The 12,843-nt window shown below is 38.7% G+C and overlaps 1 protein-coding gene across 4 annotated transcripts; it reads right to left on the bottom strand.

Moving 5' to 3' along the window:
• Positions 1-1,205: 1,205 nt before the first annotated feature.
• On the bottom strand, positions 1,206-4,266 carry LOC148872798 (uncharacterized). Of its 4 annotated transcripts, XR_016108327.1 has the most exons (4): positions 3,984-4,122; positions 3,780-3,909; positions 1,450-2,864; positions 1,206-1,320 (listed from the first exon to the last, which is right to left on the bottom strand). XR_016108327.1 is itself a non-coding variant. In XM_088974030.1 (3 exons), the coding sequence occupies exon 3, from the start codon at positions 2,859-2,861 to the stop codon at positions 1,539-1,541; it is 1,323 nt and encodes a 440-aa protein (XP_088830156.1). In that variant the 5' UTR covers positions 2,862-2,864; positions 3,780-3,909; positions 3,984-4,266; the 3' UTR covers positions 1,206-1,538. The 4 variants fall into 4 exon arrangements, 2 of the variants coding, with proteins under 2 accessions (XP_088830156.1, XP_088830155.1); XR_016108326.1 differs by lacking the exon at positions 3,780-3,909 and having other exon boundaries at positions 3,984-4,145; XM_088974030.1 differs by having other exon boundaries at positions 1,206-2,864; positions 3,984-4,266.
• Between the last annotated feature and the right edge of the window lie 8,577 nt (positions 4,267-12,843).

Below are 12,843 nucleotides of genomic sequence, written 5' to 3'. Positions count from 1 at the left end.
GGTACTTTTCTTTACACATCCCCTACTAATATGCTGATGGTGTAATAACCAGCCAATTTGGTTATAAAACTTTATGTAACAATATGAAAAGAAAATGCATATGATAATATGCTAACAACCAATTTTCATGTACATTTTCTATTAACATTAAGAGTAAATGTACATGCTAACAATCAATTTTATTATGGGTAAATGCTTTGGAACACCAAAACTATGTAAATCATGAAAAGCAAATATACATGTAAATATGAATCTTGCAGGTGTGTACAGTATAAAGATAACTTACCCATAACCTTGAAACTTTTTGCATATAGCAAAATGGACTTAAGATGGGTCAAAGTTACATCAATAAAGGATTGGATTTGTACACATACAATGTAATGCAATGTTCCTAAGTATTTAAAGTATCAGTGCTGCTATGTGATCCTTTGTTCCATAGAAGATTTTACTTAATCTTTAACATATATTATTTTCTATTCCTTTTGTTATCACAGAAGAGAGAAATACATATGTGGTAGCCATGGTACATAATATTACTCAAGGCTCCATTTTGAGGAGGTTACTCAATCAAGTTGCCTAACCTCAACCGTTAAGTAAATTTAGAGGATTCCTAGATTGCTTCATGAGACATTTATCTGACAAAGATATTGTTTCTAACCTTTTTCAGCTTAAGTTTGCACCTGTACCTTATAGCAACAGAGATTTTCACCCTTTATATCCATTGTGATGTTATTTTCCTAGGAAGTAGAAATTTGCAGTTTTGATTACACTATTGTGATCAGTTGACTGTACAAAGATGTGCCTCCTCTTTGGTGTTGCAAACTTCTTCCATGTGAACTATATTCTACTTTCCAGCCTATACATTACCCGTATATAGAATACACATCATAAAAGATTTTTTTTGATAATTACATCACAAAGGAAATTAAAATATAATAATTCTGCAAAACTATGCTTCAAATAATTTGGAGTAAAATTTAAAAATAAAAGTATGCCACTGCCTCTCTGTATATTATTTCTTTTCTGATCCACTCTCTTAATATGCTGATGGTGTGCTTAATCAGCCAGTTTTGTTTAAATCTAAATGGAACTACAGAATGTGAATTTTCAGTTTACAATTAAGTGCCTCGGAACACCAAAATTATGTATATCATGAAAAACAAACGTTTATGGAACTATGAATTTTGCAAATGTGTACACAGAACTTACCAATAACCTGACTTGCTTGTTTATATACAAATTGACTTGACATACATATAACATAGGTAAGCTCTTTAAAGGAGAACCTGAACGACAGAGTCATCCATAGCAAACCAACCCCTGTGTATATACAGCAAACATTTTAATACACCGTTTACATTAACTCAATAATAATTCCAAACTGAGGAGGGGAAATGAAAAAGAGAAAACAGCTTGAAGCCAAAACTCATAACAAAAACTGGCACTTACCCATGTATCAGCAATATACATGGTACCGAATTTTACAGGAAACCTAGATTCTAAAGTCCTAGAAGGCAATAACTAGATACAGATTCATATCAGTTCAACCTTTGCCGTCTAGTTGCAGGGAACATTCCAATATCCCCATCTGATGCCCTTGGAGCATCAGCTTCTCTTCTAGAACCAATAGAATCTGTTTCTGCAGCACCATCTACTGTTTGGCTTCCCAACTGTATAACAGCTCCAATACCGGAATTCGAATCTCTATCATCAACTGGTGGAAGCTGAATATGATTTCTTCTTGTAGAATGTCCAAGAAAATATGCCTGAACCAATCTCTCAGCTGAATTTATCGCAGAAAGAAAGCGTGCATATGAAACAATTCTTTGTACTTGCAGTCTCATAATCTGCAAAGAAAGAAGACGCTGCCTACTTGCTGCTTCAAAATTGGATGAAATGCCTTGCATTAAATCAACAGGTTCTTGTTCTGGTCCAATCATATTTACTGTCAACACTGGAGTTTGTGCCAATAATCCCTCTCTATGCATTCCCCTGGGATTAAGAATTCCCCTTGTCAATGAACTAGGATCATCAGCCAATGTCACATGGGAACCACCAAGGTTTTGTGATGAAGGTGAACCTCCCATCTCATCAATCCTATTGTGAATGTGGCTGATCCATGCATCAATATCAAAAGGATTTGTATTTGTCACCCTATCAATGGTCTGTCTTAGGCTCTCAATACGCTGTCCATGAGGCCTAGGAGGGATCCCCTGTCCAGACTCCCCTTCTTTTACCATTTCATTTGAATTGCTTCCATGACCATAAATTGGGGTAATGCTTGTATCCATCACCTCTCCCTTACATACAGGACATTCTTTTACATCTGAATGAATGTGCAACCACTGGTATAGACATGCCCAACAGTATAGATGACCGCAACGGGTAACAACAGGATCTCTGGCCATGCCTAAGCATATATTGCATTCAAAAACACACATGCCATTTCCACTCCACTTCTCAACATTCTTCCCATTCTGCATTGGATTGTCCAACAAATCATCAGCACTTCCATTGCAAGATATGCTGTCATCAATGTTCCTTTCTTCTGCAACCATAATGCCATCCCTGGCCTGCAGCGCCTCACTACCACGATCAACAATTGGCTCCGTTCTCACTGTAACATTGTTGTTGTTCCTTTGCATTGCCTCAGGTGGGAATTGGAACTGTCTCAAGCTCCAGTGATACCTGGGACTGGGCCTACTCACAGCTGCTTCAGTTTGTTGAAGCTGTTCCTGATGGATGGTTCCAGGTCCATTTGCTAATATTTCTTCTAGTGTCTGTGCTAAATTAGGAGACAGTGGATCAGTAAGTTCAAGATTCAAATCAAGCCCCATAGTGTCACATCTTTGGTCCTCCATTACCTACACAACCATACATGTTACATGTTAAGCCTTAAAAACAGTCAAGAGCCCTAAATCAAAACACTCAAGATTAAAGCAATATTCATGCGAACCAAACACCATCTTCTTATACAATTTTGATATTTTTATGCTTCCTTCTGAGTTTAAAATATGAAATCCAAATAATATAATGCTTAAAATAAAAAACAAGAGAAACAACTTAACCTAATAAGTATTTAAAAAAAAAATAGAAAAGGAAACAACTTGACCAAGAAGTGTGAGGTTGAGTCATGCTATAATTGGCAAGTAGAGGAAACAAAATTCGATGACTAGCTGCTTCTTAAAAGATAAGAGAGAGGAGAAACTCTCTTCAATCAGTATGAAAAAGAACGGGTTGCGAAAGAAGGAAATTTGGGGGAAAAAATAAAACATCTTACACAGAATCCAAATTAATCCAAGTAACAGTATGTAACCCAAACTCAATTCACTCAATATTGAAGCAACGGTTCTACAAACCAGAAAATGATGTGAAAATAATTAAAATTTCTTTCCCTGATTTTCCTTTTTTGTTCTTTACTGTGAAGTACAAAACCAATTAATATAATGATTACGAATTAAAGACACCTTAACAACTTAATTCAATGCTTACCAAAAACAGACAATAATGAAGTACAACTTGAACTATTTCTTAGAAGGAAAGATCAATCTGAAGGCACATCGTTGAAGTCAGAGAAAAAGTTAAGCACTAATACAACTTAATTTAAATATATAGGGTTGAAGCCATGGCAAAGCTTATTATGAGCAGAATCAACAACAACAACAGGAAACTAACCAAACACGCAGAAATAAATGGCTGAATGCCATTAAAAAAGAAAAAAGAAAAAAAAGACAAAGATAGAGGAGAAATCCCATTCTCAGTCAATGTGACTAGCTTACAAGGAAAGTGTAGACGGAAAATGTCTTAGGTAGGCTTAAAATGAGCAGATGCAGAGGACACCGTTGTTTCCCCTTAAATTTCCCTGGGAGAATCTGGCCATGCTGATGCCGTTATCTTCCGTTTAATTTGCTTCAAATCCAAAATCTTGCATTGTTAGAGTATCCATGAATATTGAAATGCACTAGATGAGAATGAGAACATACCAGTACAACCATTTGTAATCGCTGCCGACTGGGGTCTGGAGAAGAAATCGCGACGCTGCTGCCTGCTGTATTTTAGTTCCCTCAACCCTCGGATCACGAACCTAACTCACTAATATTCCTTCTTCTACACTTGTACAGTTGCTACTTACTAGAACTCTAAAGTCTGAACTCCATGGTAGGAGAGAGATCTGCTGCACTTTTTTTGGGCTGCTGCGGGCTGCACATGCCGGCAGTAAACCGGAAAATCGAACCGACGAGACCGAACTGAAAATTCTGGCTAATCGAACTTATCGGTTTGATTGGTATTTTTGAAAAGTGGAAGCTACCGGTTCGTTTTTGGTTAATTAGTATAAAAAATAAAAAATTAACTTAACCGGCCATGGCCATGGTTTTCAAACCGCCATTGACCCGGAAGATTGGACCATTTGGCACGATAACTATCCAGGCAATTGGTTCCGTTTTACCCCAAACCTGGTCCTTAGCCAAAAACCATTGAATCGGTGAACGACCCATTGATCCGGATGGTCAAATTATTGACCCACGAATGGCCAGAATGGTTCCGTTTCTGGGTCATTTTTTAAAACCATGAAACCAACTATTATGATATAATATTTTATATATATTTTCTAATTTTTATTATATATTTATTGTATTATATATTTTATAAAACCAACAAATCAAACCAATGGTTAGCTAAATCGATCAACCGATTAACTAATCGGCTTCAGTGTTGAGAGTTGGTGATGCACAGCCGATGCCATCACTTGCCCTAGTGGTTGAGGTCGAATGGTGTGTTGAGTTGAGACCTCGGCTTCGGCCAAAGAGATTACTATATAGTTGTGTGGAGGCATCGGCTTCAGCTGCAGAGGACTCTTCTTGGCGACTATGTGGCGACTACTTCCCTGTTCGCTCCCTGCCTCAATGGAGGATCATGATGGACTGAGAACATGTGACCATGGCCGACAAGGGTGTGAGATGTCTGCGTTCGTTGGTCGTGCCCCTATACGAGTGGTGATGTCATCGAATGCAAGCCCGTACATGGGACGAGCTTCGGTGCTGATCGGTCAAGGTTGTGTGCGAACGCTCCTGACTCGGAGTTGATGGGAAAACTAGCTCATTCCTTCGGCATCATTTCGTCTTCTTGAGGTCGATGCCACATGTAGCTCATCGGTTCGGGCTATCAAATCGATTAGTCTATGGTCGTTGGATCAAAAAGATTAGAGCCGTACGCTTTCCTTTAAATAGGGACATTGGTTGAGTGAGTCTTCACCATTTGCTCAAACCTTGACTCTTCACTTGTGATCTCAAAGACCTTAGGCACCAATCGGCTGATTCCCTAAGTCTTCTTTCCTCCAACAATCACTAGGTAAAGGACTCTCATCTTCAACATGCTGGTCCTAGACTCTGGACCTGAGTGCTATGAACTTCGATATTGGAGTGATCCTAACAGCTCCTCTTCCACCTTGACCAGTAATGGGAGTGACAACAGTGACTCCAAGAGCTCCCCTCGGGCATCTAGCACCCATGTATTAAGGAAGAGGACTGCCCCATAGGGAGCAGAGCATGACCAATGGGGGCGTAGATTCTCCTAATGAAAGTACTGGATCTATGAAGACGAGGGTCGATGCCATGGGGAATTCCCTTATGCTTCCTGAAGTGGTGGAGCTGGAGGAACCTGAAGAACCTATACCCAAGGAGCGGGCCAAGGCCGAACGCCGAGGTATGACACTGATGTATTATCCCCACTCTGACTTTGACAGTGAGCTCAGTAAAGAGCAAGTGAGGGCTCTATCCAAGATGTACCATATCCCAAGGGACTATAGAGTTAGTCCCCTACATAGGTGATCGGCCATGGCAGCTCGCACAGGGGGATGTGTCTGTGCATGAGCACGACCTCCACTTCGGCCTTTGTTTTCCCTTGCCTTCTCTAGTCCCTGAAATCCTCAACTATTACAACATTTCCCTTAGTCAGCTTGCTCCAAACGCCATTAGGACCATAGTGGTCGTGTTGGTGATGGCTCGCCTCTGAGATGTGTCTGTGACCCTGAAAGTCTTCTAGGATCTATTTGCATTGAGGAAGCATCCCAACGGGAAAGATCCATGGTACTTCCAAGGCTGACGGGGTAGGGTAGTGAACAACTTGTTGTTCGTCCACAATTGGAAGAAGTTTATTTTTTTTTTTTCGTTTGTTGTCCACAAGGATGGTCCTTTCGGTCTGACTAGGGGACGTTGGACTTGTTGGTTGAGAGGATTAGGCCGTACAACAACGAGGAATCGGCCGTGATGAATTGGATTTGGCTGATTATGACGATTCACATTGGGCCCTTAGTGACGGAGGAAGTCTTGGTTTGGGCTGGCCTCAATCTTGGCCCCCCGACATGGGCACTCTTACTGTCGGCTAGTTGTGTCGTTTGTTTAACTTTCATTGCCTTTCTTCTAACGTTAATTGTCTTTCTTGATCGATGGAAGTGGCTTGAAAGAGAGGCTCCTATAGGTGGCAATGGCAAAGTTCAGGAAGGGCCCGACTGAGGGGCCTTTAAGGAGGTTGAGTAAGAAGGAACCGCCTCGGGGAAAGGGGGTTGCCAAGGCCAAGAAGAAGAAGGCAGCCACACCTAAGCGGCCGGCAGATACCCTTCAAGATACGATGCCGAAGAAAGTGGCAATGAGGGACCACCGGTTGATTTGATTAATCGCCAGTTTTTTATATTGATTTTTTCGATTGGTTCGGTTTTTGGACTTTTTTTTGCTCACCCCTATACGTAGCACCCTAATATACAATTTGTATGCTCTCTAATCTCTTTCAGGTTTCTTAATAAATTATTACCTAAGAAAGTCAATTTTTCCATTACAATTAAGTTAGTTAACTATATGCATTATTCATTTATTCTCATGTGATTGTCATATATGAATTGATACATTTTAAAATCAGACTAGTCTTATGTTATTTGTTTTTCTTAAACCCAACTCTTACGTGTTTCTCACTTTCTATCAACACCTTGGAAAATTGGTTTAACTTCATATTAGGGTTCACCCATAGGTAGTAATTAGCTCAGCGTCTTCTTTGGCGAGGGTTTAATCCAAATCATTTGGGAGGATAATTACCTTTTTCCTAGTGGCTAGTTCATAGAAGACATGCATTGTACTTTATATTTTCAGGATTTTTATCATGGAATCTTGAATGGGTAATTTGGTAATTTCATTTTCCCATTAATTAGCTAACTCCGTTTAATTGATCATATATAGGCAAGGTGCTGTTCAAGTGAAACCTATATTAGTCATACAAATATGCTGATTTAAGCAGTTTCAACAATGCTTTAATCTTCATGGTTCTGCATATTTTATCATTTCAATGTTTACTTCAAACTTTGTTGCATTATGTGATGTGACGATAGTTAAAACTGGATACAATAAAATATGGGTTCATTTGACATGTCTTTATGAGAATATCTTTTGGAAGTTCTGATATGTAAAAGATATATTGAGTTTTGGTATGAAGATCTGAGCAGTTCGAAGCACATTTGGTAGATGCATGTTTTTTCGTGCATTTTCGCGTATGAATAAAACATGAAAGACATGAAAAGCTTCATTTGAAGCTTCCCGAAATCAGTCCAAATTGGGCTTTTCGTGTTTTTTAAGCACCCGGTCTTTTGGTGGCTAAATCTTCCGAGTCAAACGGAAATAAACCGAAAATCGATCTTCCCAACTTATAAACAGCCAAAAGACCGCATAGAAATACACACAAAAGGGGGCCATGTCTATACTTATACACCACTTTCTAATTCTTCCTACTAACTGTAGGATATTTAATTAGTATATTGCCTATATACAAATGAGGGGGAATTTTTGAGAATACATAATATTATTTTATAACCTAAAATTTGATACATCATATACATAGCGATAGTATTTTAAAGTTGATTTAATTTATAAATCACTTATTAAAATTTTATGTGTGATAAACAATAATATATACTAGCCCCTTTATAATGAAGCATTAAAAATTAAATTTCATGCTAAACGGTAAATATAAGTAACATTCATTTGGATAATATTGAAAACTTTTTTTGTGCATGTATGTGTATGTCTGATGAATATGAAAATGAAGGAAACAAAATTAGATAAAAAAAGGGGAAAACTACTTTGAAATTTGAATAGCTGAAGCTAGAAGAGACTGATATATAAATAAGCCATAACAGAATTGAAGGTGGCACTAATTACATGGGTGTATTAGAAAAATACATGGTAACTAGATGTTGCATGAAAACTAAAAACCCAGATTCAATCATTCAAATCAACTGAACCTTCTTCTAGTTGCACGGGTCACTCTGCTGTTCATATCTGAAGCCCTTGGGTCAGTAGCTCGTCTTATGGAGGATGTAGCAGCAGCAATAGGACCCATCGTTTCTCTTCCCATAAAACCATCCACTATCAGCTGGCTTCCTGACTGTATCTCAGCAACTTCAATGCTGGTGAACAAAGAATTTCTGTCGTCATCATCTGGTGAGGGTTGATCAAGGTTTGGTGCATTAAACTGAGAAAAATCAGGAAAACCTGCAGGAGGATGATTGTGGAACTGAAGGGGTTGATGATGATGAATATGGTTTCCTCCCATAGGATGATGACCTTGAAAATATGCCGGCAGCCCTCTTCTCTCATCTGCATGATCAGTTGCAGATGAGATGTATGTAAGTGAAGAAGCACTCGGCTGTGCTTGATGTCTCAAAAGCTGCATTTGAATAAGCCGAGCTTCAGAAATGGCGGAATTGTAGCCGGAAGAGGCACCCTGCGTGAAGTCCATCGCTCCCCGTTGTGGTCCAACGGCATTCTGTGCCGGAGCTGCCGGAAATGGAGACCCTCCCGCCAGCTCCTCTCTACGCTGTTCCCGGCCGATCATAATTCGAATGGGCACTGAACCACTCGGGCCGTTCACCCAAAAGCTGCCGGCAAGATTTTGCGTTGGAGGCCACCGGCGGATCATATCAAATCTAACGCCAATTCGACTAAATACCTCCTCAAACCCAAGTGCAGACGTTGCGCTCAGAAGGGTCTCCCTTGCGCTCTCCGTTCGATGTGCACGGGGCCTAGGAGGAATCCTCAGCCCAGACTCTGCTTCCGTCACCTGATCGGTGGAGTCGCTCCCACGCCCATAAATGGGTGTGATGTCTGTATCTTCGACCTCTCCCTTGCAGACCGGACACTCCATGGAATCCGAGTGAACGTGCAGCCACTGATAAAGACATGACCAACAGAATAAATGGCCGCAGCAGGTGAGCACTGGATTCCTAGCCATGTCGATGCATATATTGCATTCAAAGAAGGTCTCCTCTTTCTCGCTGCTCTCCCTAACTCGTTGTTCTCTCTCTTCATCCTCCTCATCCTCATCATCATCGACGACGAAGACGATCTGTTCGACCGGCGTTGCGATTTGGTTGTTCCTTGGCCTTGGATCAGGCCGAGCCCTACTCAACCTCGTCCGATTACGACCAGGCAAGGCAGCTTCTATTTGTTGACGTCGTTCTTCATGCATGCTTCGACGTTCTCTCTCGAACAGTTCTTCTACTTCCTGCTCGAGCTCATCATCAACAGAAGGCTCAGCATTCAAATCGAATGCCCTTATCACATGTCGCAGATCATTCATCGCCTACACAAAGCATCCAAATTGATGAAGCCCTAAACACAGTCGAGAACCAATTAAAAGCACTGATCGCAGCGAAGCTCCTATTAAACCCAGCTTGAAATCTAATGCTTAAATAACAAAAAATAATGCCTAAAAACAAAATAAAGTGATTACAACAAAACATTGAAAACAGAAGAAATCATACAACTTAATCCATACTTAACTAATGCTTAAAATGTAGAAATAAAAAGAGAATAAACAAAAATCAGGAAATTAAAATTGCAACCTAATCTGATTTTTGTAAAGAGAAAACTGAAGCAACAAGTAAAAAAAGAAACTTATTGTAATGCTTAAAACAACTTAATCTGAAGGAATAGGGTTGAAGTTCATGGCAAGATTTACCGCCGGCAGCACAAAAATCAAAACCTAGCTCTGAAGTAAATGCTAGAATGCTCTCAAAGAAAGAATCATAAAAAGAGACCAGAAGCTCTCTGTTATCAATGAGAGAGAGAGAGAGAAGCTTAATGGGAGCCTAGCAAAGGTTTGTATGTACAAAAGAGATGTTATAGGGCTCACGCCCTCTCTCTCTCTCTCTCTCTCTCTCTCTCTCTCTCTCTCTCTCTAATTCTGAGCTTACGTCAAACCTTGCATCATTAAGACCCAAGAACTGGCCATGACGAGTCTGTGCGCTGGCCTACTGAAACTTACGAGAGCCCTTGCAGAGGAGAAATTGGTAGTTGCCAGAAGAAAAATTGAAATCCCCATTGATTTCCTGCACTTGTAACTCACCAAAAATGGTCCAACAAAGTTTACCTGACCCTCTGATTGGAATTCTTCTGAACGTTTAAATCTGGTGATTAAGATTAAATCAACTGGACATTGGTATTGACGGTATGGATGCCACGTGTATCTTTTGGCTGCAGAACTTGGAGTAACTGAACCAATGGAAAAATAGCCGTTGTTATCTCTATTTGGACAAATATATAGAACAGAGCGAAGCTACAATGAGTATGCCCTCATTGTAACTGCAATACAGCAGATCGGGACCCACCATTAAATAGGTCTTGATCATCAAAAAGAGCAGATGAGTTTAAGCCATCTGATTTTTTATTTTGAATATTATAACTATTATTACATAGAGCCAAACTTCCTAGGCAAATATGTCTATTTAGAATTTGATCATTTGATATTATTTTACTGCTATATATATATATATATGGGAACACCCTCAATTAATGTAGATGCCTCTTCTCTTCTCTGGAGGGTTATTCCAGCAATATAGAACCACTCTTGAGTGATGGGAGTATTTGAGAAACATTTGACGTTAGGGTATTGATGCATTTGAAGCTTAAACAAAAACTAAAATTTCAAAATGAAATCTAGTATAACTTTAGTGTCCGTTTGGATTTATAGTCAGAATGGAAATCAAAATCTGTTAGAATTAGAATTGGAATGATGTATTCCTATAATTTGTTTGATTCATATAGGAATTAGAATGAGAATTAAAATAATTAGGAATGGGATTTCATTTTCAAGAAGGGGGAAGGAATAGCCACTCCACTAGGAATAGGAATGGAATTCTGATTTCACCCAACCAAGCAGTAAAAATAGGAACGACCCATGCATTTTGATTCCAATTCCAAAACCCTATTTCCATGCATGAATCAAACAAGCCCTTAGTTTAATATGAGAAAAATTAATTGAAATAGTTAAGACTAGCTTCAAGCTATAAGAAACTTGAACTCAATTCAAAATTTAGAAAGTTCAATGAGGAGTTCTGTGAAAGAAAGTAAAACCAAGAAATAAGATAATACAAAAAGATTAGCAATTAATGTTGTATGGTTTATACACATTGTTACAAAGGATTTTACTCATGCTACATGCTTGTGCATGAGCTGAAATCACATTATCAAAGGCTTTAGGTCATGCAACATGATGCCTTAATCTCCTTACAAGGAATTAACAAGGAGCTAATGGTTCTACTAGATGATCTTTTACTTTACTTGAAGGTATTAGTGAATTGCATGACAACAAGAATATATAATTATCTGCTATTATTCCTTTTTACCACAAAAGTGAAAAAGATAGCTACTCAGGGTTCCCCTTAATTATGTGGGTTTAAATTGCGTAATCAATCTTAATTTGAAGGAAATGTAAAGGAGTTGGCAACTCTGGTATTAGATTGCTTCAAACTTCTGTCTATGAAGTTCGATGCCACTTTTAAGCTTTTCTCCTCTATTAGCTGGTGGCCTGGTGCCTTCTATAAAAGGGGAAAATATTGGCTTCTACCTGTTAGAAGACATGTGCCCAATTAAATGCATTTTATATTTAAATTTTAATTATTTAAGGGTTTAGGAGTTTATGGGTTTAGAGTTTAGGTTTTAGGGTTTAGGGTTTATGATTTATGATTTAAGATTTAGGGTTTATAGAACTGTGCTGAAGTCATGTTCTTCTGAACCCGTTAAGGGAGTTGTCTTCGGGTCCTCCCGTTTGGCTTTGTCCCCTAGTGTTTTGGTGCTGTTAGTTTCTGCAATGTTTTTGGTGTCATGTAGGTGTTTTATGTGGTCTTCTCAAATCAAGATGTGATTGGATGCTTTGTTTTGAACATGATAGGAGAGCAAAGCAAACTAAAGCCCTCTCAAAGAAGTTTCATCCTTGATTTCTACAGTGATGTACTTACTTTTCTATACAATATATAAGTGATTTGTAGTAATGGTGGCCATGCTATTGTCTATTTGTCATCAGAGATATAGATACATATTCCTCCATTCTACCAACCAAAAAATGTATTTTTCCTGGGATTTGTACAGCCTTTTTATTTTTTTATTTTTTATTGATAACTTCAAAGTTTTGTATGAGCAAGTTAAAAGGGATAGAAAAAGCATATAAAAATTAATAAGAGAAACAACAGCCATAAAATGGATAATAGGGGGACAAACCCAACCACCCACTATAATCACTTCAACATGCTACATACATATTTTCTATACATGCAATGGCTGCATAATGATAGTCTTCTTTCAAGCCTATGTAGCATCAATATTGACTACTCATCAAATGAGCAATTCAAATATAATATAATACTTATGGTCCTATTTCGCAATGTTCCCACTGTTTTTTTAGAAATTCCTGTTTCGGAACAAGAATTTTATTTCTTGTTGTTCGGGAATAATAGATACGTTTTTGGATAGTAAAACTATTTCTTAACATTAGTTTTACAAATCCACCCACATTAAGCTTAAA

This window comes from Nelumbo lutea, chromosome 2, assembly GCF_056320005.1.
Source record: "Nelumbo lutea isolate HS-2025 chromosome 2, American lotus-T2T, whole genome shotgun sequence".
In the NCBI taxonomy this organism is placed as follows: Eukaryota; Viridiplantae; Streptophyta; class Magnoliopsida; order Proteales; family Nelumbonaceae; genus Nelumbo; species Nelumbo lutea.
The sequence above is the reverse complement of the archived record's forward strand: the minus strand, read 5'-3'. Positions and strand labels throughout refer to the sequence as shown.